A 25,368-nucleotide genomic window follows, 5' to 3' on the forward strand; every position below is an offset into this window, starting at 1 on the left:
GGTGGGGGGAGAAGGGGCGGGGGCTCCCTCATGGAGGTGGGTGACCCTGGAGGCAGTCGACCGGCACCCACTGGGGTCCTCGCGGTGCGACTGGGCAGCGGTGGCACCGCGGAGCCAGGTGATGCGGCGCAGGGAGACGCGGCGCGTGGGGGAGCACCAGGCGTTGGCGTTCGCCAGTCCTGGCCGTTGGCTGAGCGGGACCTCTGAGCAGGTCGGTGGGCACCAGGCTCGCTCAGAGGCCAGGCCTGTCGGGGCACAGCAGGAGGGATCCGGCAGGCGGTGAGAAGTTAAGAACTCCCACGCAAAGATGGCTGACAAAGGCAAAAAGGGCAAAGCAGCAGCCCCTGTGCCCGAAGACGCGCCCCCTCCAGGGAACCCCAAACCCGAAGACAAAGATCAGAAGCCCAAGAAAAAGGAAAAGTCGGTGCAGCCCCAGGATGAGGTGGGCACGAGGAAGGGCTGTCGCCGCTACAAGTGGGAATTCAAGGACAGCAATAAAGAGTTCTGGGTTATGGGGCACGCTGAGGTCAAGCTCCTGAGCTTGGTAAGTTGGTCTGGTACCCCTGGGGTGGGGAGGGAGGCGATGATGGGAAGAGAGAGAAGGAGCAGGCTGCAGAGGGGCTCCGGAAGGGCTGTAGAGCCGGTGAGAACCCTCTGCCGGAGCTCAGGTGCGTGTCTCCCAGCAGGGCTGCCTCATAGCTGCAATGGTTATGTTCACCGGCTCCACCGTGCACCCTCTCCTGACACTCATCATCACCATGGAGGTGTCCGTCTTCTGCTTCTTCTTCATTATCTACACCTTTGCCATCAACAGATACATGCCCTTCATCCTGTGGCCCATTTCTGTAAGTGAAAGGAGATGGGGAGAGCCTGAGGCTGGGGAGCATTCGCGTGGGTCTTGGTCCTTGAAAGTAACTGACCAGAGAGACATGTGCCACCTGCCCCGTCTGTGTCCAGGGCACGGGCTCAGCACCTGCCATGGGGCCAGGGTAGGGGCAGCTGAAGTTGGGTAGGAGAGTCAAAGAGCCCAGCTTCGGGGTCGTGGGGGTGGGCCTCCATGCCAGCTCACACTTGAGTGGGGAGATCACTCCAGAAGGTACCCCATCCCCAGAATTCAAAGAAGAAAACCAGTCTTCCAATAAATCAGTAAGATAAAATGAGAATTTTAAAGAAATCCCTTCTAAAGCAATCTTAGAACTCCAGGGACTATCCCTGTAAAGGATGTTAAGCATAGGAGCATCTAGGTGGCTCAGTCGGTTAAGCATCTGACTCATTTTGGGTGAGGTCATGACTTCAGTGTTGTGAGATCAAGCCCCTGTAGTGCTCAGCACTGGGCATGGAGCTTGCTTAAGATTCTCTCTCTCCTTGTCCCTCTGTCCCTCCTCCATTCACATGTTCTCTCTCTCTCTCTCAAAAAAAAAAAAAAAAAAAAAAATGACTTAAGCCCAAAGCAGTCATCCATTGGAACAGGAGCTGGGTAAGTTACCCAACCACTTGTGGCCTCTGTTTCCTTCCTCTACAACATGAGGGCAGAAATAACCTCTCATGGGATTATGCCTGAGAAATAAATGCAAAGTGCTTGATGCTGTGCCTGAGAACTTAGGGACTTGAAACCCTGGCAATCACATGTGTCACCACAGAGCACACCCACTGAACTCCCATCTCACTGCACATTCATAGCATGCCTCCAGCCCACTAAACTCAGGGTTTTACTTGCCTTACAAATGAACCAGTCTCAGAATGACCAAAGACCCACCCCCAGGTAACTCAGCTAGTAAGTGGCAGAAAAAGGATCGAAACCCAGCTTTGTCAGTAGATTCTGAGCCCCAAACTGCACTTGGTTCTGCTTCCTGATCAAAAGTGCCTCGGGCCCAGGGATTCATTGGTCTCAGCAGTGTAGGTGAGGACCCCCAATATAAGGAGAAAGGAGAGGAGGACCAAATAAGACTCTTGGGAGAGGGATAAGCAGCGGACAAAGTCAAGGGACAGCCAGAGGGCAAGTTCCCAGCCAAAGCACTTGAGAAGATAGTTCCAGCAAAATGAAAAATCAATAACCCCTGAAAATCTTTCTCCTGCACCTACCTAAAACCACTACAAAAAATGTAAACACAACTGCTGTAGCTGAATGGCTGAGCCAGTAGGAAAAAAATGGAAACACATGAGTGCCAGAAAGGAAAAACAGGGGTGGCGATGACTCAGGGGTCTCAGTTCTAACTCCCCATTTTGCTTGAGACCAAGGCTTTTTCTCCTCTAATTCCTTCTTCCTGGTTCTGGTGATGTCCCTGGGGCTCCTGACAGAAACAAATGCAAAGTCACAATCAGAACATAAAAAGGTTCCCACAGGACCGGTGGGGATTGGGGGGAAAGGCTTTTCAAAAACAAACTCACAATCCAAAACTACAAAACACCTGAGTTTTAACATTACTATGTCCAAGAATTGAGAATCAGCAAAAACAACAAAATAGAGGATTAGAACTCTGAGAATACGAGATTAATAGAAGAGCTGTCTGGAAATAGTAAGAAATATACTTAAAAGAATTAAAGACATAAACAGAGCCCAAAGAGCAGAATAAGACATTCCAAGGACAGAATATACTTTTTTTAAAGTATAAAATATAATATCTAGAATTAAAACATATAGTTATTGAAATGAAAATGTCAATAAATGGGTTATAAAACATATCAAACAAAACTGGAGAATTAGCAAACCAAATGATACAGGGAAATTACCCAGAATATGGCACTGAGAGATAAAGAGAAAAAATATGAGAGAAGTTGAGATAGAGAAAATGGAATGAGAAAGTCCATCATAAGTCTAATAGGAATCCCAGAAGAAGAGACTCAAAAGAATGGAGGAGGAGAAATACTCAACATGAAAATGACTGTGAACTCTCCAGATTTATGACTATTTTTTTAAAAGATTTTATTTATTTATTTGACAGAGAGAGATCACAAGGAAGCAGAGAGGCAGGCAGAGAGAAAAGGGGAAGCAGGCTCCCTGCTGAGCAGAAAGCCCAATGTGGGACTCGATCCCAGGACCCTGGGATCATGACCCGAGCTGAAAGCAGAGGTTTTAACCCACTGAGCCACCCAGGTGCCCCATTTAATGACTCTTTTTAGTCATTAGTCATTTTAGCCATTGGCAGAGTTGGAAACACCAAAACTCTGTCTCTCCACTAAAGCAATGCTGTCAAAAACTGCCAGAATCAACTTTTTCAGAACTCTGGAATCTAACTTAAAAAAACTTATGGGGTACCTGGGTGGCTCAGTCGAATAAGTATCCAACTCTTAGTTTCAGCTCAGGTCATGATCTCAGGGTTTGAGATCAAGCCCCACGTCAGGCTCCATCCTGGGCATGGAGTTTGCTTGAGTTTATCTCTCCCTCCCCAACAACCCCTCCACCCCATTCTTTCTCTCTCTTAAATAAATAAATAAACCTTTAAAAGAAACTTACAACACAAGGCATCTGGGTGGCTCAGTTGAGTAAGTGTCTGTCTTTGGCTCGGGCCATGATCCCAGGGTCCTGGGACTGAGCCCTACCTGGGGCTCCCTGCTCAGCAGGGAGTGTGCCTCTCCCTCTCCCTCTGCCTCTCCCCCAGCTTGTGCTCTCTCTCTCTCAAATAAATAAAATAAAAATCTTTAAAAACAACAACAACCAGGGGAATGCTTAATAAAGAAAGAAGCTGTTGAATTTGCTAAGAGTCTTGTGGCATTTTAATTTAACTGTCCCCCAATTTTCACATCCTAGCTTGTCCAGAGCCATGAAGACAACAGCCCACATTCCTGGTCACATTCTTTGAGACCTTGTTCTCAAAAAATTATGGTTGTGTGTTTTTAGTTGTCTGGTGGCTCCTTGAGGAATAGGCCCAGGAACTTGACTTTATTTCACCTGCCACAGAGCTTTTTCAGGGCTGAAGCAGCCTCCTGGATAGCATTTTTCAAAAAAGCATTTAAAGGCATATCTACTAACTATAACCACCTGAGGCATGGGAAACCAGATGAGGCAAGCAATAGACCAGAAGTTTGGGAAGGAAGAAGCTAGGGAAGGAGATTCAGTGGGGGAATAAGACCTGTGAAAAGCTACCACATACCTCAGAGACTCCAGAAGGCCACACACATGGCAAGGGCTGGACACACAGTCATAAAAGACCCTAAGCTTTTGCCCCTTGCCTACCTTTAGGCTATGCACAAGCAGCAAGTGAAAACAGAATTCTAAACAGCCTGGACAGGTGCTGAAGGAGTGCCTCAACACAAAGCCAGCTTGCAAAGACTGGTAGAGTATTTGTGTTTGTTTCAGATATTTAAGGAAATCTCTTTCAAATCACTACCTGACAATTAAGTGAGTGAAACAGGGACTTCAGTGGCAGCACTGGAAGAAAACATTCTTTAAAAAACAACAACAACAATAATTTAGGGACGCCTGGGTGGCTCAGTGGGTTAAAGCCTCTGCCTTTGGTTCAGGTCATGATCCCAGGGTCCTGGGATTAAGCCACGCATTGGGCTCTCTGCTCCATGGGGAGCCTGCTTCCTCCTCTCTCTCTCTGCCTGCCTCTCTGCCTACTTGTGATCTCTGTCAAATAAATAAAAAATAAAATCTTTTAAAAAATTTAGAAGAAAGTCATTAAACATACAAATGTCTACACCTCACAACAATCAACAACAACAAATCCTGGGGAGGGGGGTAGAAAACGGTTTACAGAGTAACTACATTATAATATTTAAAACACTCATCATTATAGAGCATGCAAAGAAATAAGAAAGTATGGCCCATTCATGGGGGAAAAATTAATAAGAGACTGTCTCTGAGAAAGGCCAGATATTAGAATTATTGGACAAAGAGTTTAAATCTGTTATCTTAAAAATGCTTAAAGAACTAAAACCAGGAGAACAATTCATGCAGAAGCAGAAAATATCAGTAATGAGAAATTATAAAAGGAGCCAAAAAGAAATTCTAGAGCCAAAAGTAATATAATTGAAATGAAAAACCTGAATAGATCAGTTTAATGTGAACTTGAGCACACAGAAGAATAAATCCGTAAACTTGAAGATAAGTCAATTGAGATTATCCAGACTGAGGAACAGAAAGAAAAAGAATGAAGAAAATTAAAGAGACCTATGGGACACTATCAAGTATACTAACATATGCTGAATCCCAACAGAAGAGAGAGATAATGGAGAAGAAGGAATATTCAATGAAATGGTCAAAAACTTTCCAAATTTGATAAAAGATACAAATCTATACCTCCAGAAAGGACCAAGTAGGATAAGCTCAAAGCGATCCATACTGAGACACATTATAATCAAACTGTCAAAAGACAAAGTCTTGAAAGTCACCAGACAGAAGCAACTAATTTCCTACAGGGGCATCTTTAATACGATTAACAGCCAATTTTTCATCAGAAACTATGAAGCCCAAGGCAGTGGAATGATGGACTTAGGAAAGAAATGGAACAATACAAACAAAACCCTGCCAACCAAGAATCCTATCTTTCACATCTGCTATCTGTTATGAGTTGAATTGTGTCCCCCCAAAATATGTTGAAGTCCCAACACCCAGTACTGTGAAAATAACCTTATTTGGAGATAAGGGCCTCTGCAGATCTAGTTAAGACAAGGTCATTAGAGTGGGTTCTAACCTAGTATGACTAGTATCTTTATAAAAAGGAGAGATCTGAACACAGAGACAGATGTGCTCAGAGGGAAGGTGATGTGAGAAGACACAGGAAGAAGACAGGAAGGTGAAACAAACCAAGGAATATTTAAAGTTACCAGAAGCTAGAAGAGAGGCCAGAACACATCATTTCCTAGCATTTCAGAGGGAGCATGACCCTGCCAACACCTTGATTTCAGACTTCAGCCTCCAGATCCATGAGACAATAAATTTATGTTGTGCCTTTTTTAGCTTTTGTTTGTTTGTTTTGTTTTAATTTATGTTGTTCTAAGCTGCCTAGTTGGTGGTACTATGTTAGGGCAACTCCAATACCCTTCAAAATTGAAATTATCCTTCAAAAATTACCATTCAAGGGACACCTTGGGGGCTCAGTCAGCGAAGCATCTGCCTTCGGCTCAGGTCATAATCACAGGGTCCTAGGATCAAGCCCCACATCAGGCTCCCTGCTCAGTGGGGAGTCTGCTGCTTCTCCCTATCCTTCGAACACTCTCCCCTGCTTGTGCTCTCACTTGCACTCTTTGTCCCTCTCAAATGAGTAAATAAAAAATCTTTTTTAAAAAATTACCACTTAAGAGGTACCTGGTGGCTCGGTCAGTTGAACACCCAACTCTTGCTTTCGGCTCAGGCCATGATATCAGGATCAGGGGGCGCCTGGGTGGCTCAGTGGGTTAAGGCCTCTGCCTTTGGCTCAGGTCATGACCCCGGTGTCCTGGGATCGAGCCCCACATCAGGCTTCCTGCTCAGCGGGGAGCCTGCTTTCTCCTCTCTCTCTGCCTGCCTCTCTGCCTACTTGTGATCTCTGCCTGTCAAATAAATAAATAAAATCTTTTAAAAAAATTATCATTCAGAAATGAAGGAGAAATTAAGATACTCCTAGATAAAACAAAAGTTGAGGGAGTTTGTTGCTAGTAGATCTGCCCTATAAGAAATGCTTAAGAGGGGCGCCTGGGTGGCTCAGTGGGTTAAAGCCTCTGCCTTCAGCTTAGGTCATGATCCCAGGGTCCTGGGATCGAGCCCCGCATTGGGCTCTCTGCTTAGCAGGGAGCCTGCTTCTTCCTCTCTCTCTCTCTGCCTGCCTCTCTGCCTACTTGTGATTTCTGCCTGTCAAATAAATAAATAAAATTAAAAAAAAAAAAGAAAAGAAATGCTTAAGAGAGGGGTGCCTGGGTGGCTCAGTGGGTTAAGCCGCTGCCTTCGGCTCGGGTCATGATCTCAGGGTCCTGGGATCAAGTCCCGCATCGGGCTTTCTGCTCAGCAGGGAGCCTGATTCCTCCTCTCTCTCTCTCTGCCTGCCTCTCTGTCTACTGTGATCTGTGTCTGTCAAATAAACAAATAAAATCTTAAAAAAAAAATGCTTAAGAGAGTCCTTCAATCTCAAATGAGAGGACACAAGACAGTAATTTGAACACATAAAAGAATGAAGAACACCAGTAAAGATAACTACATAGGTAAATATAAAAGCTAGTATTATTGTATGTTTGGTTTGTAGCTTCTTTTTCTGATAGGCTTTAAAAGATGAATGCATACAAAAATAACTATAAATCTATATTAATAAGACTATATGTAAAGATATAATTTGTAATGACAACAGTAAGTTTTTATATACTATTGAGGCTAAGTTGGTATCAATTCAAGCTACACTATGTAAATGTAAGATATTAACTGTAACCCCAAGATAACCACTAGGAAATTAACTAAATAATGTGTAGAAAATGAAATGAAATTTCAAGAATGAAATTGGTACATTATAAAAAATTAAGCACAAAAGAAGGTAATAATGGAGGAATTGAGGAACAAAAAGATATTATATATAAAAAACAAACATCAAGGGGCACCTGGTTGGCTCAGTGGGTTAAGACTCTGCCTTCAGCTCAGGTCACAATCTCAGGGTCCTGGGATTGAGCTCTGCATCAGGCTCTCTGCTTGGTGGGGAGCCTGCTTCCTTCTCTCTCTCTGCCTGCCTCTCTGCCTACTTGTGATCTCATTCTCTCTCTCTCTCTCTTTCTCTCTCTGTCAAATAAATAAATAAAATATTTAAACAAACATCAAAATGACAGAAATAAGTCCTTATCAGTAATTACTTTAAGTGAACATGGATTAAACTCTCTAAGGCAGAGATTATCAGATTGGATTTTTTGAGTGATCCATTTTAAACTGATATAATATGAACATAAGAGACTCACTTTAGTCCAAAGATACAAATAAGTTGAAAGTGAAAACAGGAAAAGATATTTCATGTAAAAAGTGACCAAAAAAGTGCTGAGGTGGCCATACTAATATCAGATTTAATGAAAGACATGAATTCTCAAAGGTGTACCAAGAAAAATAAATGCAAAACCACACCTAGGCATGTCATAGAGGCACTGCTGATCACCAGAAACAAAGGGAAACTTCAAACCAAACCAAAAGAAAAGACAAATTACCTTAAAACAAAAGAAGAAAACCCCCCAAAACCCTCAAAATATTAGACTTAACTTCATATATTTCAACAGCAGTGACACTGGACAGAAAACACTGGAATAATTTCTTTAAAGGGATGAGGTGGCAAGAGTAAAATAACGATATTTTTAAACAACAAATGAAACAATTTCTTGTCCCTGACCTTCACTGAAAGAACTACTGAAAGATGTGCCTCAGGAAGAAGGAAATTAAACCAAAAAGAGATGTAATGTGAAAAAGGAACACTAAGCAAAGAGCCTAGTGAGCTTGTGGATTGAACTAAATAAACATTAAGACAGAATTGGGGTTAAAAAAAAAAGTTATTAACAGCTTCAGGAGGTGGGGAGAGAACACTAAAGGTAGAAATGAAGCAGCAGCAACCCAGTAACAGGTTAGGACCACAGCAGTGGTGTATGACAGGAATGAAAAGTTGTTGATTTAGAAGGACATTTGGTAATGATGTTAACACTAACATATTAAAACGTAATTCTGTATTCTGCTAAAGAATATATTAATAAAATTTTTTTAAAAAAGAATAGAATTCCCAGGCATATAACATCAAACCTAATGAGGAGAAAGAGTGAAAAGAGAATAGAGTTAAGTCAAAGGAGAAAGGGAAAAGGAGAAAAAGAATGTGGTGTATGTTAAATAGAAAAAGTAAAATGGTAGAAATACCATTTATATGGTGGTATATACCAAATATATCAGAAATGGTAGCAAATATAAGTGGACAATATTCTTCACTTAAAAGAGGACTCTAAGGGGGCGCCTGGGTGGCTCAGTGGGTTAAGCCGCTGCCTTCGGCTCGGGTCATGATCTCAGGGTCCTGGGATCAAGTCCCGTGTCGGGCTCTCTGCTCAGCAGGGAGCCTGCTTCCTCCTCTCTCTCTGCCTGCCTCTCTGCCTACTTGTGATCACTCTCTGTCAAATAAATAAAATCTTAAAAAAAAAAAAAAAAGAGGACTCTAAGAATTGATTTTTTTTAATCTAGCTATAAGAGATGGAAAAAATAATAAAAGGAAAATACTAACTAAATGAAAGCTGGCATAGTTTTAATACCAGATTAAGCCAATTTTATACTTTTTTAAAATTTATAAAGATTACCATTTGTAGTAATTCTGAACTTGTATGCACCTAACAAGATAGCCCCCAAATATAAAATATATGTATATAAATGAAGTTATTTATAAGGAAGAATTGGCAAACAGCAACTATAGTGGTAGATTTTAACATGCCTCTGTCAGCAACTGATAGCTTGATCCATGGCATATATAGAACATGTGGAACACTATACCCGACAGCAGAGGCTCTAAATTCTTTTTAAGTACACTTGGAAGAATCATAAAAATTATCCTCAGGGGCGCCTGGGTGGCTCAGTGAGTTAAGCCGCTGCCTTTGGCTCAGGCCCTGATCTCAGGGTCCTGGGATCGAGTCCTGCGTCAGGCTCCCTGCTGAGCAGAGAGCCTGCTTCCCTCTCTCTCTCTCTGCCTGCCTCTCCATCTACTTGTGATTTCTCTCTGTCAAATAAATACATAAGATCTTAAAAAAAAAATTAACCTCAAGATTCCTAGGTGCCTCAGTTGGTCCAACTCTTGATTTTTGCTCAGGTTGTGATCGCAGGCTCCTACGATCAAGCCTCATGTTGGCTCCGTACTCAGTGGGGAATCTGTAACAGATATTCCCCCTCTCCCCGGCCCCTCATGCTCTCTTTCCCTCTCTCTCTCTCTCAAATAAGTAAATAAATCTTTTTTTTTAAATTACCCTCAGGGCATCTGGGTGGCTAAGTTGTTGGGTATCTGCCTTCAGCTTAGGTCATGATCTCGGGTTCCTGGGATCGACCCATGCATTGGGCTCTCTGCTCAGCGGGGAGTCTGCTTCTCCCTCTTCCTGTGTGCCCTCTCTCTCTCAAATAAATAAAATCTTTAAAATTTATCCTCAATAAGAGCACAGCGTAAATGTAGGTAAATAGCCAGTAATTGATATCATACAGACCATATTCTCTAATTTCAGTGTAATATAATTAGAAATCAGTCTGTAAAATTTAACTCAATCCCTGACTGCCAGGAAATCTAGTGTGTTCCCCAAACATATGAAGATTGAGTATTTATGTACTATTCACAGATACTATCCGTAGAATGTCCCTAAACTATTCAAATTCAAATCTATATAAGTAGAAAAGAAGACTGAAAATAGTTGTAAGAAGGTACCAAAACGAAATAAAACACTGGAATTAAGAAGAAGGCAATGCCAAAGATAAGAGCTAAAATTAATGAAATAGGATACAAAGATCCACAGTACAGACCAACAAAACAAAATATCTAGTTCTTTGAAAAAGTCATAAAATTGGGGTGCCTGGGTGGCTCAGTCATTAAGCATCTGCCTTCAGCTCAGGTCATGATCCCAGGTTCCCAGAAATGGGTACAACAGGATCCCTGCTCCAGGGGGAGTCGAGTTTGCTTCTCCTTCTCCCTCTGCCCCCCCAATTGCTTGTGCTCAAGCTCTCTCCCTCTCAAATAAATATAATCTTTAAATCAAAAAGATCAGGGTGCCTGGGTGGCTCAGTGGATTAAAGCCTCTGCCTTCAGCTCAGGTCATGATCCCAGGGTCCTGGGATCCAGCTCCACATCAGACTCTCTGCTCAGCGGGGAGCCTGCTTCCCTTCCTCTCTCTCTGCCTGCCTCTCCACCTACTTGTGATCTCTCTCTGTCAAATAAATAAATAAAATCTTTTTAAAAAAAAAAAGGATCAAAAAGAAATTTTTAAAGATTACAGGGAAAATGTGGACTTTTATGCCAATAAATTGGAAAGTTAGATAATTGTTAATTTCCTAGAAAAAATATAACATAAAATTGACTCAAAAAGAAATAGAAAAACAAGTTAAGTTATAAAAAATTCAACCATGTTTTTATTTGGCACTTGTTTCACTTTTTACACTTAAATATTTTGGTGAATTTGGAGTTATTTTGGGAGCCTGGGTGGCTCAGTTGGTTAAGCAACTGCCTTCAACTCAGGTCATGATCTTGGGGTGCTGGGATCCAGCCCCACATCAGAATCCCTACTCATCAGGGAGTCTGCTTCTGACCTCCCCCCCCCCCCCGCTCATTCTCTCTGTCTCATTCTCTCTCTCTCAAATAAAATCTTTTTTAAAAACTAATTTGGAGTCATTTTGGTATATAGTGTGAATAATGACTTCAGTTTTATCTTTTTTTTCCTTTAAGAGAGACAGGGTGTGCACATGAGCAGGGGGTAGGGTGTGGGGGGGGGGGGCAAAGGGAGAGAGAGAGAGAATGATAAGCAGGCTCCATACTCAGTGCAGAGCCTGATGTGGGGCTCAATCTCACAAGCCCAAGATCATGACCTGAGCTGAAATCAAGTCAGATTAACCAACTGAGCCACCGAGGTGCCCTTCTAGCTTTATATCCTGAGGATTATCCGGTTGTTCTACCCTATCACTCAATTTATTCATTTATTAAATAGTATATCTTTTCGCCACGGACTTTAAGATTTTATTTTATTTTTTTTAAAGATTTTCATTTGACAGAGAGAGATCACAAGTAGGCAGAGAGGCAGGCAGAGAGAGAGAGAGAGGAGGAAGGAGGCTCCCTGCTGAGCAAAGCCCGATGCGGGACTCGATCCCAGGACCCTGAGATCATGACCTGAGCCAAAGGCAGCGGCTTAACCCACTGAGCCACCCAGGCGCCCCATGGGCAGTAATAATAAATACCCACCCAACCAGACAATAACCAGTGCATTTCATGGTCAAACTTTAGAAGCATTTCCTTAGCCATGCCTACAGTCCCCCATCCTGTACATTACTGTGCTAAAAATCTTAACAAGAAAAACAAAAAGTGTATGAATAGAGAAGGGGTAAAAAAACTAGCATCATTCACAGATAATATGATTCTCTACATAGAAAATCTAAGAGTATCTACAGTGAAATTTTTAGAACTGCTTGAGTGCCGCAGGGCAACCAGAGACAAATACAGTATCGTTTCTGAATATGAGCAATGAACAAGGAGAAAATCTGACTTTTCACAGTAACCATTTAAAACAGCAACAGAAACTAGAAGAATCTTATAATAAACCTGTTCAAAGTTTATATGTAAGACTCTACACAGAGATCATAACTTATTGATAGAAAAGAAAACTCTACATAGAATGGAAAAATATACCACATTCACAGATCTGAAGAACCACTATCATAAAGATGATACCCTTTTAATTCTATAAAGTAAATGAAATTCTAACCTGACAGAGGTTGTTCCTGGAACTTTACAAGGTAATTCTAAAATTCTTACAAGGATGGACTCACCCAACAAGATACCGGAATTACGATAAAGCTTTGGTATTAGCTCAAGGATTAACAAAAAGACTAATGGAATTGTTGCGGACTGAATGAGTATCCCCCAATTCCCAGGCTGAAATCCTAACATCTAGAGTGACAAAGTTTGCAGATGGGGCTTCTAGAATAGTACTTAAGATGAAATGAAATCCTAAGAGTGGGACCCTGATCCAATAGGATGAGTGTCCCTATAAGAAAAGACAACAGCGAGATCTCCTTCCTTCTTCCTCTCCCTCACCCCTCCCCTTGCCTCTCCCCCACCCTACTGTGCACACATGGAAAGGCCATGTGGGGACACAGCAAGAAGGCAGCCATCTGCAAACCAGAAAGAGCCCCTCACCAGAAACTGAATATGTTGACACCTCGATTGTGGATTTCCAGCCTCCAGAACTGTGAGAAAATAAATGTCTGTTGTCTAAGCCACCCAATCTGTGGTATCTTGCTAAGGTCGCCTGAGAAAATGAACAAAGGAATAAAAAGAGAACTCAGAGACAGACTTACATACACATGGCAATTCGGTATATGAAAGAGGTAGCGTTATAAAACCACTGAACAGAATATTTAATAAATGTTCCTGGGAATGTGTGTGTGAGCAAGAGAGAGGGACAAACTATACATCGCATTAAAATTAAAACCTTACAACAGAAGACATCGTAAACAACATTTTTAAAACCGATAGGAAAATGAGATTGGGGCGCCTGGGTGGCTCAGTGGGTTAAGCCTCTGCCTTCGGCTCAGGTCATGATCTCAGGGTCCTGGGATCGAGCCCCGCATCGGGCTCTCTGCTCTGTGGGGAGCCTGCTTCCTCCTCTCTCTCTCTCTGCCTGCCTCTCTGCCTACTTGTGATCTCTGTCAAATAAATAAATCTTTTAAAAAAGAAAAGAAAAGAAAAAAGAAGAATGAGATCAGGGATATGACGAGACCTTTTATTTCTTCTTCTTGTCTGACTGTTCTACTTCAGTTTCCTACACACTGCTGAACAGGAGTAGTGAGAGTGGGCACCCTTGTTTTGTGCCTGATCTTAGAGGAAAAGCTTTCAACCTTTCGACATTGAATATGAGGTTAGCTGTGGGTTTGTCATGTATGGTATTTATTATGTTGAGATATGTTCCTTCTATGCCTGATTTGCAAAGAGTTTCTTTCATGGATAGCTGTTGAATTTTGTCAAATGCTTTTTCGTTGTCTATTAAGATGATGATGTGATTCTTTCTCTCATTCTACTAACATGACCTACCACATGGATCGAGTTGCATAACTTTAAAACCTCCTTACATCCCAAGGACAAATCCTACTTGATCATGGTAGAGGATCCTTTTAATGTGCTGCTGAATTTGGTTTGCTGGTATTTCATTGAGACTTTTTGCATTTCTATCCAACAGGGATTGGTCTGAAATTTTCTTTTCCAGTAGTGTCCTTTTCTGGTTTTGGTATCAGGAAAATGATGGCTTCATAAAATGATTTTTGGGAGTGATTCTCTCCTCTTTGACTTTTTGGAAGAGCTTGAAGACTCGTGTTAATTCCCCTTTAGATGTTTGGTAAAATTCACCAGGAAAGCCATCTGGTCCTAGGCTTTTCTTCACTGGGAGATTTTTGATTACTGGTTCATACCAGGAGGAAATAAGCAAAGAAGACACAGACAAGGGTGTTCACTGCAGCTGAGTTTGTAATAATAATTTCCTAAAGGTAGAAAACAACCTAATGTCTCTAGTTTGGTTTCCTCATAGAATACATCAGTTAAAATTTGTGAATTCAACATGTATTTCTCAAAATTGCTAAATCTCACAAACTTTGTTCAGTTTAAAACGCCAGTGCTGTGGGGCACCTGGGTGGCTGAAGTCGGTTAAGTGTCTGCCTTTGGCTCAGGTCATGATGAGAGCATCCTGGAATGCCAACCGGAGTTGGGCTCCTTGCTCAACAGGGAGTCTGTTTCTCCCTCCCCCTGCTCTTGTGCCCCCTTTTCTCTCCCTCATAAATAAATAAATAAAATCTCAAACACACACACACACAACCAATGCTGGGGCCCTGGGGGGTGCTCAGCCAACTGAGGAATTGACTCAATTTCAGCTCAGGTCTTGATCTCAGGGTTGTGAGATCAAGTCTCATATCAGGCTCTGTGCTCAGCATGGAGTCCGCTTGAAATTTTCTCCTCCTCCTCCAGCACCCCACCCCCGCCAACCCTGCACAAGCACTTGCCCTCTCCAAATAAATAAATATATAAAATATTTTTAAAAAAAAAAAAGACAATGCTAGAAGATATATTTTATTTAAATTTAAATTTCTGAAACACACAAAACAGCATATACTGCTTGTGAATATATAATATGGAATACATTCCTGGGAAACATATCCATTAGCTCCAGCGCGTGTAGTTGCCTATGAGCAAGGGGTGTCGAGGGGCTAGAATGGTGACACTGTGGCTCTGAGAAGTTTTACTTCTGGCTTTTTTTTTTTTTAAGCTATCTAAGTAAATATTGCAAGATAGTAACATCTGTTTAATCTCAGTAGTTCATGGTTGCTGGAGGTTGGAATGGGGACTGGGAGGTTTGAAATGTATTAAAATTCAAAAACCTGAAAAAGAAAAGAACAGGCCCTCGACAAGTAGCCAGGGAAGGACAATGAACAGAAAACGGCATCACAGGAACCAAGGGGAAGGGAGGGCAGGCCTCGTCCAGGGCTGCCGTGTTGGCTGCTGCCCAGAGGATTAAGAGGGTGCACAAACTCTGGGCCACCATCACCCCACGAGCGGTGGGGAGGGCAAGCTCTGTCGAGATGGCCATGCTTTGGCCAACTCTAAGCTTGGCTATGTCAGAGAGTGGCTGTGCATGGTGCCTGCTGGGAAAGCAGCCTTTTGCCCAGTCTACAAACATCTGAACTTTTTCAGGAAGGTAAGGGAGACAAGTATGGGGCAAGCTTACGGGTGAGGCCAGAAGGGAAGGAGGGCTGATGGTGGAGGAGGCAGTGTGGCCTTGCAAAGGGGAGACTGTCTAGGAAGTAAGATAGGGAGGGGGTGTGGGGGCAGGGGTGGAGAAGGCAGCTCCCAGCTCCCAGCCCCCAGCTGGGGAGGCCAGAATCCAATGGAGTCTCCTGCCAGCGACACAGCCCACCCTGGATCCAGAGAGGGGAGCTGGCCCCCAGAACAGAAAGATGATGAGGGGTTGTATCACAATTAAGTTGAACAGTTGTGCATTTACTTAAATCAATATTGGGGGAGGGGGGGAGAAAGAGCCACTAAATGTGTGATTTCAGAGGAGATGGCAGCAGAGGGGGGTCCATGAAGGCAATTAGGTGCCCTGGGCCTCAACACACAGGGCCCAGCCCTGGGAGCACAGCACGTCCACCAGCTGATGCATACTCATATTCCCACGTAGGTTTTTTTAAAATGAGGCCAAAGTTTGGAAACCATCCCCTCCAGGGGAAGCAATGCCAGGCTGGGTGTTGAAGGGGGTTTGGTTCTAGTTGAGGTTGCCTCTCCTACCTCCCACGCTTTCAGGACCTTCTCAATGACCTGTTCGCCTGCATCTTCCTTGTGGGGGCCATTGTCATCGGGGTGAAAAGCCGGACGAGCATGCCGACGCCCTACTTTATTGCTGTGGTGAGTCTTCCGTGTTGGGCACTTCATTTGCTCAGAAATCACCTCTTCTGGAGAATGGGTGTTCTCTCCTGACTTAAGGACTTGTCTTCTTTTAAAAAATCTTGGGACCCAGGCAAAGTTTAGAAGTAAAGCTGGTCAGTGTTTCCAGTGAAGAAGATGTGGTCCAGAAAGCCAAGGGAGCTAAGGGCTTCCTCCTCCTACTTGCCCTGATCCCTAAGGCAATGGGCCACATCCAGGCTGGGCTTTAAGAGAAGGGAAGAGAGATGCATGGGGGGGGCAGTGTAGGGGGGATAGGGAGGCTGAGATTGGGGGAGGGGCAAAATCGGAGTATCTCTGATCTGGAAGTTGGGGGGGACCAAGGGATGTCTTAACCAGCACCTGCTGATGAATTAAAACGAGGAAAGACTATGCCAGCTTTGGAACGAAAAGTAAAAGTTCATTCTTTTGTTTTCCAGATCCTCATCGGTGTGGCTGGACTTTTCGCTTTAATTGATATATGTCTTCAAAGAAAACATTTCAAAGGCAAGAAAGTCAAAAGGAATGTGCTGATTCCCCCTCCACCAAGGGAAAAGCCAAAGGGAACAGAAAAGCCACCGGAAAAGGCAGGAGAAAAGCCCCCGGAAAAGGCAGGAGAAAAGCCCCCGGAAAAGGCACCAGAAAAGGCCAAGGATAAAGGAAAGGGAGGCAAGAAATGATGGCAAAGAGACCCCCATTGTCAAAGCGATAGCATGTTTTACCACAAAACATATGTCCACTGTCTATCTTGTCTTCTCTCCAGAATGGTTTTCCTTTCCATCCTAATAATCACCTTTGCTTGGAAAAGAAATTCCTCTTTAAATGGATTTCAAAGCTTAAAGTTGATGTAAACATTTTGTTCAACAAAAGTTTTAGTGCAGAGGTCAAGGCCAGGCCTTGGGCTCTTGGGGTACCTGCAGGGCAGATGAGCTTTGGGGGACCACCAGTGTGGGTGACACCGGCTGTCAACAGTGATCAGCCTGAAGGGCCAGAGGAAAACAAGAGACTACAAAAGAAAATGAACATTTTGTTCATATGGCTATTTTTATACCCCCCCTTTTTTAAAAAAGCATCCGGGTAGTTCCTATGAGAAAAATCAGTTGTTGGCGTGCCTTCCTCTTATTTTGTACTTCAGCATTGGTCCTCCTGTGAGGTGCACTCAGGAGGAGGGTGAAGAGCTGGTCTCGTCCCCTCAGGGCTCAGGGCCTTCAAGAGCCACAGTCAGGCTGGCACACGGGCCAGGCAGGATGGGCACAGGAAGAACTGAGGGGACTCCAAGCAGCCCTCTAGGATCTGCAGTGTCTCCCTCAGAGAGGACCAGGGCATAAGTCCTGAGCCAGGGTCAGCTGGGCCCTGGAACCACAGTTCTCACTCACAGGCCTCAGTCAGGGCCACAGTCTCACTGGACAGACCAGCCATGTGGCATGAGAAGGGTCATCCAGACGACAGGAAAGCAAGGTCCCAAACTGATGCATGAGGAGCTAGAGGAGATGGGGCGGGAGGAATAATGAGGCACCCCCCCCCCAGCCCAGCCAAGAATGAGATGAGAGGCAGGCTGAGAGGTCCGTGGGAGCCATGGTTGTGACTCGAGTCATGCATGGCCTGTGTGCCATGGGGAGTCCCTGAAGTGGCACAGTCCGCCTCTGCCAGGAAAGAGGCTGGAAGGAAGATACAGCCTAGCATTCCAGGGGAGTGGGAGGAAGCATGCAGAGCCAGGGGCTTGGATGGCCCCACTCACAGGCCCCCCACGCCTCCAGTCCCTACTCCCTCTGCAGCACCCCAGCACCCACCCAGACTGGGCAGGAGAGGCACAACCCTGCGGAAAGTGGGAGCAACACGAGGGAGGTCCCTTGTACTGAAAACTCAAAAGTGTACCCTATCCTGCCATGTGACCCAAAATTCCTCTCCTCAGGGTTGAGCCAGGACGAATGGTGTATTAGAATGTTCATCATAGCCAAAAGGCAAAAAAGACACTAACTGTTCAAAAGGAGACAAACCGTGCTACGTTCACAATGAAAACACAACTGTTCAAAATCTGTGGGACACAGCAAAGGTAGTCCTGAGAGGAAAGTATATAGCAATACAAGCCTTTCTCAAGAAACAAGGTCTCAAGTATACAACCTAACCCTACACCTAAAAGAACTGGAGAAAGAACAGCAAAGAAAGCCTAAACCCAGCAGGAGAAGAGAAATCATAAAGATCAGAGCATAAATCAATGAAATAGAAACAAACAAACAAACAAAAAAAAAAAACCACAACAGAACAAATCAACGAAACTAGGAGCTGGTTCTTTGAAAGAATGAATAAGATTGATAAACCCCTGGCCAGACTTATCAAAAAGAAAAGAGAAAGGACCCAAATAAATAAAATCATGAAGGAAAGAGGAGAGATCAGAACCAACACCAAAGAAATGCAAACAATTATAAGAACATATTATGAGTAACTATATGCCAGCAAATTTGACAATCTGGAAGAAATGTATCCATTCCTGGAGACATATAAACTACCAAAACTGAACTAGGAAGAAATAGAAAACCTGAACAGACCCATAACCAGTAAGGAGATTGAAGCAGTCATCAAAAAATCTCCCAACAAACAAGAGCTCAGGGCCAGAACGCTTCTCAGTGGAATTCTACCAAACATTTAAAGAATTATTACCTATTCTCCTGAAACTGTTCCAAAAAATAGAAATGGAAGGAAAACTTCCAAACTAATATTAGGAGGCCAGCATTACCTTGATCCCAAAACCAGATAAAGACCCCATCAAAAAGGAGAATTACAGACCAATACCCTTGATGAACACAGATGCAAAAATTCTCACCAAAATACTAGCCAATAGGACCCAACAGTACATTAAAAGGATTATTCATCACGACCAAGTGGGATTTATTCCTGGGCTGCAAGTTTGGTTCAACATCTTCAAATCAATCAATATGATACAATACATTAATGAAAGAAAGAACAAGAACCATATGATACTCTCAATAGATGCTGAAAAGCATTTGACAAAGTACAGCATCCTTTCTTGATCAAAATTCTTCAAAGTGTAGGGATAGAAGGTACATACCTCAATATCATCAAAGTCATCTATGAAAAACCCACAGCAAATACCATTCTCAATGGAGAAAAATTTAGAGCTTTTCCCCTAAGGTCAGGAATACAGCAGGGATGTCTACTATCACCACTGCTATTCAACATAGTACTAGAAGTCCTAGCCTCAGCAATAAGACAACAAAAAGAAATAAAAGGCATCCGAATCAGGAAAGAAGAAGTCAAGCTCTCACTCTTTGCAGATGATATCATACTTTATGTGGGAAACCCAAAAGACTCCACTCCAAAACTGCTAGAATTTGTACAGGAATTCAGTAAAGTGTCAGGATATAAAATCAATGCACAGAAATTAGTTGCATTTCTATACAGCAACAGCAAGACAGAAGAAAGAGAAAATATGGAGTCAATCCCATTTACAATTGCCCCCCAAACCATAAGATACCTAGGAATAGACCTAACCAAAGAGGCAAAGAATCTGTACTCAGAAAACTATACAGTACTCCTGAAAGAAATTGAGGAAGACACAAAGAAATGGAAAAATGTTCCATGCTTGTGGATAGGAAGAACAAATATTGTGAAAAGGTCTACACTGCCTAAAGCAATCTACACATTTAATGCAATCCCTATCAAAATACCACCAATTTTTTTCAAAGAAATGGAACAAATAATCCTAAAATTTATATGGAACCAGAAAAGACCCCAAATAGCCAGAGGAATGTTGAAAAAAAATAATAAATAAATAAATAAATAAATAATCTTAAAAAAAAAAAAAAGAAAAGAAAAGAAAGCCAAAGTTGGTGGCATCACAATTCCAGACTTCAACCTCTATTACAAAGCTGTAATTATCAAGACAGTATGGTACTGGCACAAAAACAGACACATAAATCAATGGAACAGGGCGCCTGGGTGGCTCAGTGGGTTAAGCCGCGCTGCCTTCAGCTCAGGTCATGATCTCGGGGTCCTGGGATCGAGGCCCGCATCAGGCTCTCTGCTCAGCAGGGAGCCTGCTTCCCTCTCTCTCTCTGCCTGCCTCTCTGTCTACTTGTGATCTCTCTCTGTCAAATAAATAAATAAAATCTTTAAAAAAAAAAAAAAAAATCAATGGAACAGAATAGACAGCCCAGAAATAGACCCTCAACTCTATGGTCAACTAATCTTCGACAAAGCAGGAAAGAATGTCCTATGGAAAAAAGACAGTCTCTTCAACAAATAGTGTTGGGAAAATGGGACAGCCACATGCAGAAGAATGAAACTGGACCATTTCCTTACACCACACACAAAAATAGACTCAAAATGGATGAAAGACCTCAATGTGAGACAGGAATCCATCAGAATCCTTGAGGAAAACACAGGCAGCAACCTTTTCGACCTCAGCAGCAGCAACTTCTTCCTAGAAACATAGCCAAAGGCAAAGGAAGCAAGAGCAAAAAGGAACTATTGAGACTTCATCAAGATCAAAGCTTTTGTACAGCAAAGGTAACAGTCAAGAAAACCAAAAGACAACTGACAGAATGGAAGAAGATATTCACAAATGACAGATAAAGGGCTAGTATTCAAAATCTATAGGGAACTTATCAAACTCAATACCCAAAGAATAAATAATCCAATCAAGAAATGGGCAGAGGGGGCACCTGGGTGGCTCAGTGGGCTAAAGCCTCTGCCTTCTGTTCAGGTCATGATCCCAGAGTTCTGGAATCGAGCCCTGCATCGGGCTCTCTGCTCAGTGGGGAGCCTGCTTCCCCCTCTCTCTGCCTGCCTCTCTGCCTGCTTGTGATCTCTGCCAAATAAATAAATAAATAAAATCTTAAAAAAAAAAAAAGAAAGAAAGAAATGGGCAGAGGACATGAACAGACATTTCTGCAAAGAGGACATCCAGATGGCCATCAGACACATGAAAAAGTACTCCACATCACTCAGCATCAGGGAAATATCAAACCAAAACCACACTGAAATACCACCTCATAACAGCCAGAATGGCTAAAATTAACAAGTCAGAAAATGACAGATACTAGAGAGGATGTGGAGAAAGGGGAACTCTCCTACACTGTTGGTAGGAATGCAAGCTTGTGCAGCCAGTCCAGAAAACAGCATGGAGTTTCCTCAAAAAGTTGAAAATAGAGCTACCCTATGACCCAGCAATCTCACTACTGGGTATTTACCCTAAAGATACAAACGTAGTGATCCGACGGGGCACGTGAACCTGAATGTTTATAGCAGCAATGTCCACAAAAGCCAAACTATGGAAAGAGCCTAGATGTTCATCAACAGATGAATGGATAAAGAAGAATTGGTATATATACACAATGGAATACTATGCAGCCATCAAAAGAAATGAAATCTTGCCATTTGCAATGACGTGGATGGAACTAGAGGGTATTATGCTGAGCAAAATAAGTCAATCAGAGAAAGACAATTATCATATGATCTCCCTGATATGAGGAATTTGAGAGGCAGAGTGGGGGGTTTGAGAGTAGGGAAGAAAAAAATGAAACAAGATGGGATCAGGGGGCACTGGGGTGGCTCAGTGGGTTAAAGCCTCTGCCTTCGGCTCCGGTCATGATCCCAGGGTCCTGGGATAGAGCCCCGCATCGGGCTCTCTGCTCGGCGGGGAGCCTGCTTCCACCTCTCTCTCTCTCTGCCTGCCTTTCTGCCTACTTGTGATCTCTGTCTGTCAAATAAATAAATAAAATCTTAAAAAAAAATGGGATCAGGAGGGAGACAAATCATAAGAGACTCAATCTCACAAAACAAACAGGGTTGCTGGGAGGTGTTGGGGGTAGGGGTATGGTGGCTGGGTTATGGACGTTGGGGAGGGTATGTGATATGGTGAGTGTTGTGAAGTGTGTAAGCCTGATGATTCACAGACCTGTACCCGTGGGGCAAATAATACATTATATGTTAATAAAAATAATTTTTTTAAAAGTACATATGAAACAGCCTGTAAAATAGACCAGATGTTAGGAACAAACCAAATCTCAGTAAATTTAAAAACACTGAAATCATACAAAGCATCTGCTTTGATCACAATGGAATGAAACTAAAAATGAATAACAGGAGGAAAACTGACAAATATGTGGAAAACATAGAAAATTAGAAATCAGAAAAAGAAATATGTACAGATGAGTGAAACTAAAATACAACATTCAAAACTTATGAGATGCAGCAAAGGCAGTGCTCAGAGAGATACTTATAGATGTGAAAGCCTACATTTAAAAGGAAGAAGGATCTCAAATGAATAACCTAACTTTACACCTTGATGAACCAGTAAAAGACCAAACTAAACCTAAAGCTAGAAGAAAGGAAACAAGACAGATTAAAGCAGAGATAAAACACAGAGTAGAAAAATAATAATCAACAAATCCAGAAGTTGGTTCTTTGATAATATCAACAAGATCAACAAGTCTTTACCTAATGACAAAGAGAAACAAACAAACAAAAAACTTGTCAGAATTGAAAGTGAGGACACTACTACTGATGATAGATAAATAAAAAGAATTACAAGATAATTCCATAACAGTTGTATGCCAAAAAATTAGATGAAATGGACATACACACAAGAAACACATGAATTAGCTAAACTGACTCAAGAAGAAATAGAAAATTTCCCATAGATCTACAAAATATCAAAGTAGTAACCAAAAACCTCCCAACAAATATAAGTCCAGTACCACCAAACATTTAAAGAATGAATACCAAACCTTCTCAAACTCTTCCAAAAAACAGAAGACAAAGGAATACTTCCTAACTCATTTTGTGGGGCCAGCACTATCCTGACACCAAAGCTAGATGAAGATATCACAAAAAAAGAAAACTATATACCAATATTTTTTATGACTACAGATGTAATCTGGTTGGCTCAGTCGGTTAAGCATCTGCCTTCAGCTCAGGTCATGATCCTAGAGTCCTGAGATTGAGCCCCACGTCAGGTCTCTGCTTGGCAGGGAGTCTGTTTCTCCCTCTGCCCCTTTTGCTAGTGCTCTCTTTCTCACTTGAATAAATAAATAAAACCTTTAAAATTTGTTTAAAAAAAAAAAAAGAAAATTGAACTGACATTGGAGCCACAGTTCAATGGTGGGTAGGATACTGTGGCCTAAATCTAACCAGTTGATTGTATACTTACAAAAATCAAAAACAAAACAAAACAAAAACCTATGATGTCTATAGGAATTAACTCCAGAGTTCACAGAATATTAAAAAGGTCCAAGATACATTCAATACTTACTTGACATATTCAGACCTAGAAAAATCTCAACAATATAAGAGAAAAAGACAGTCAATAGACAACAACCCAAGAAGAACACAAATGGCAGATTATTAGACAAAAATTGAAAGAGGGGCGCCTGGGTGGCTAAGTCGTTATGTGTCTGACTTTGGCTCAGGTCATGATCCCAGGGTCCCGGGATCAAGCCCCACATCAGGCTCCCTACTTGGCTGCTTCTCCCTCTCCCACTCCCCTTCCTTGTATTCCCTCTCTCGCTGTGTCTCTCTCTGTGAAATAAATAAAAATCTTTTTAAAAAAAAAATTGAAAGAGAATATTGTAACCATGCTCTAAGAATAAGTGAAATAAATGGATAATAAATGGGTAGGTAGAAAGTCTTAAGTTAAGAAATATAAGATGTTTTAAAAAATCAAATGGACATTTTAGAAGTGAACACGATAACCAAAATACAAATTTCACTGGGTGTGCTTAACAGCAGAATGGAAATGGCAGAGGAAGGAGTTAGTGGACTTGAAGACAGTTCAATAGAAATTATCCAGTGTCAACAAAAGAACGTAATAAAATTGAAACAAAATGAATAGATCCTTGGGGACTTTAGAGACAATACCAAAAGGTCTAATATTTGTACCACTGGATTCCCACAAAGAACGGAGTAAGAGTGTGGCAAAAAAAGTTTTTGAAGAAATAATGGCTGACAACTTCCCCAAATTAGCAAAGGACATAAATTTATAGATTCAAGAAATACAGTAAACTTCAAACAGAAGAAACAAACAAACAAACAAATGCCTATCAAGATACATCTTATCAAATTTCTGAAAACTAAAGATGCAGAAAAAAATATTGAAAGTACCTACAGAAAAATGAGGCAACAATTTGAATGACTGAGGATTTCTCATCGGGTACCCAAGGAGCCCAAGAAGAAACAGCACAGTTTTCAAGTGTTAAGAGACAATAACTGTCAGGGCACCCAGATGGCACAGCTGGTCAAGCATTCGACTCTTGGTTTCAGCTCAGGTTGTGATCTGAGGGTCAAGACTGAGATCTGCACTGGGCTCTACACTCAGCATGGACCTTGCTTCAGATTCTCTCTCCATTTCCCTATGCCCCTCCTGCTCGTGTCCTCTCTCTCTCTCAAATAAATAAATCTCTAAAAGAAAAGAACTGTCAAACCCAGAATTCTATATCCAGTAAAAATACCCTTCATGAGTGGGGGTTAAAAAAAAAAAAGAGGGACGCCTGGGTGGCTCAGTGGGTTAAGCCGCTGCCTTCGGCTCGGGTCATGATCTCAGGGTCCTGGGATCGAGTCCCACATCGGGCTCTCTGCTCAGCGGGGAGCCTGCTTCCCTCTCTCTCTCTCTGCCTGCCTCTCCATCTACTTGTGATTTCTCTCTGTCAAATAAATAAATAAAAATCTTTAAAAAAAAAAAAAGACATTATCAAAAAGAGGAAAACTGGAGTGTCTGGGTGGCTCAGTCAGTTAAGCATCCAGCTCTTGATTTCAGCTCAGGTCATGATTCCTGGGTCATGAGACTGAGCCCCGAGTTGGGCCCTGCACTCAGCAGGAGTGTCTGCTGGAGATTCTCTCTGTCCCTTTCGCTCTAACCTGCCCCCCACGCTTCCTCCCCTCCACACTCTCTCTCTCAAATAAATAAATCTAAAAAAACAAGAGGAAAATGAAGAGAACATATGGCTAGTAGATCTGCTCTGAAAGAAGTGCCAAAGGAAGTTCTTTAGACAGTAGGGAGAATATACTGGGAAAGAAACACAGAATTTCAAGGATAAAGGATGAGCAACAGAAATAGTAAATATCTTAAAAATTAAAAACAGAATTACCATATGACCCAGCCATTCTGCTTCTGGGTATATAGCCAAAGGAAATAAAAACATCATGTTGAAGAGATATCTGCACCCCCATGTTTATTACAACACTGGACTCTTAATTTCAGTTCCGTGGTGATCTCAGAGTCCTGAGATCTAACCCTGCACCTGGCTCCTGGCTCAGGAGGAAGTCTGATGGAGATTCTCCCTCTCCCTCTCCC

General features: G+C 42.4%; 1 protein-coding gene across 1 annotated transcript; it reads left to right on the forward strand.

Moving 5' to 3' along the window:
- Window positions 1-121: 121 nt before the first annotated feature.
- On the forward strand, window positions 122-17,138 carry CMTM2 (CKLF like MARVEL transmembrane domain containing 2). The gene is made up of 4 exons (XM_004744308.3): window positions 122-544; window positions 687-845; window positions 15,942-16,043; window positions 16,499-17,138. The coding sequence occupies exons 1-4, from the start codon at window positions 308-310 to the stop codon at window positions 16,736-16,738; spliced, it is 738 nt and encodes a 245-aa protein (XP_004744365.1). The 5' UTR covers window positions 122-307; the 3' UTR covers window positions 16,739-17,138.
- The last annotated feature ends 8,230 nt before the right edge of the window (window positions 17,139-25,368 follow it).

This window comes from Mustela putorius, unplaced genomic scaffold (genome assembly GCF_011764305.1).
Source record: "Mustela putorius furo isolate JIRA1106 unplaced genomic scaffold, ASM1176430v1.1 tig00000174_pilon_pilon_pilon, whole genome shotgun sequence".
NCBI lineage: Eukaryota > Metazoa > Chordata > Mammalia > Carnivora > Mustelidae > Mustela > Mustela putorius.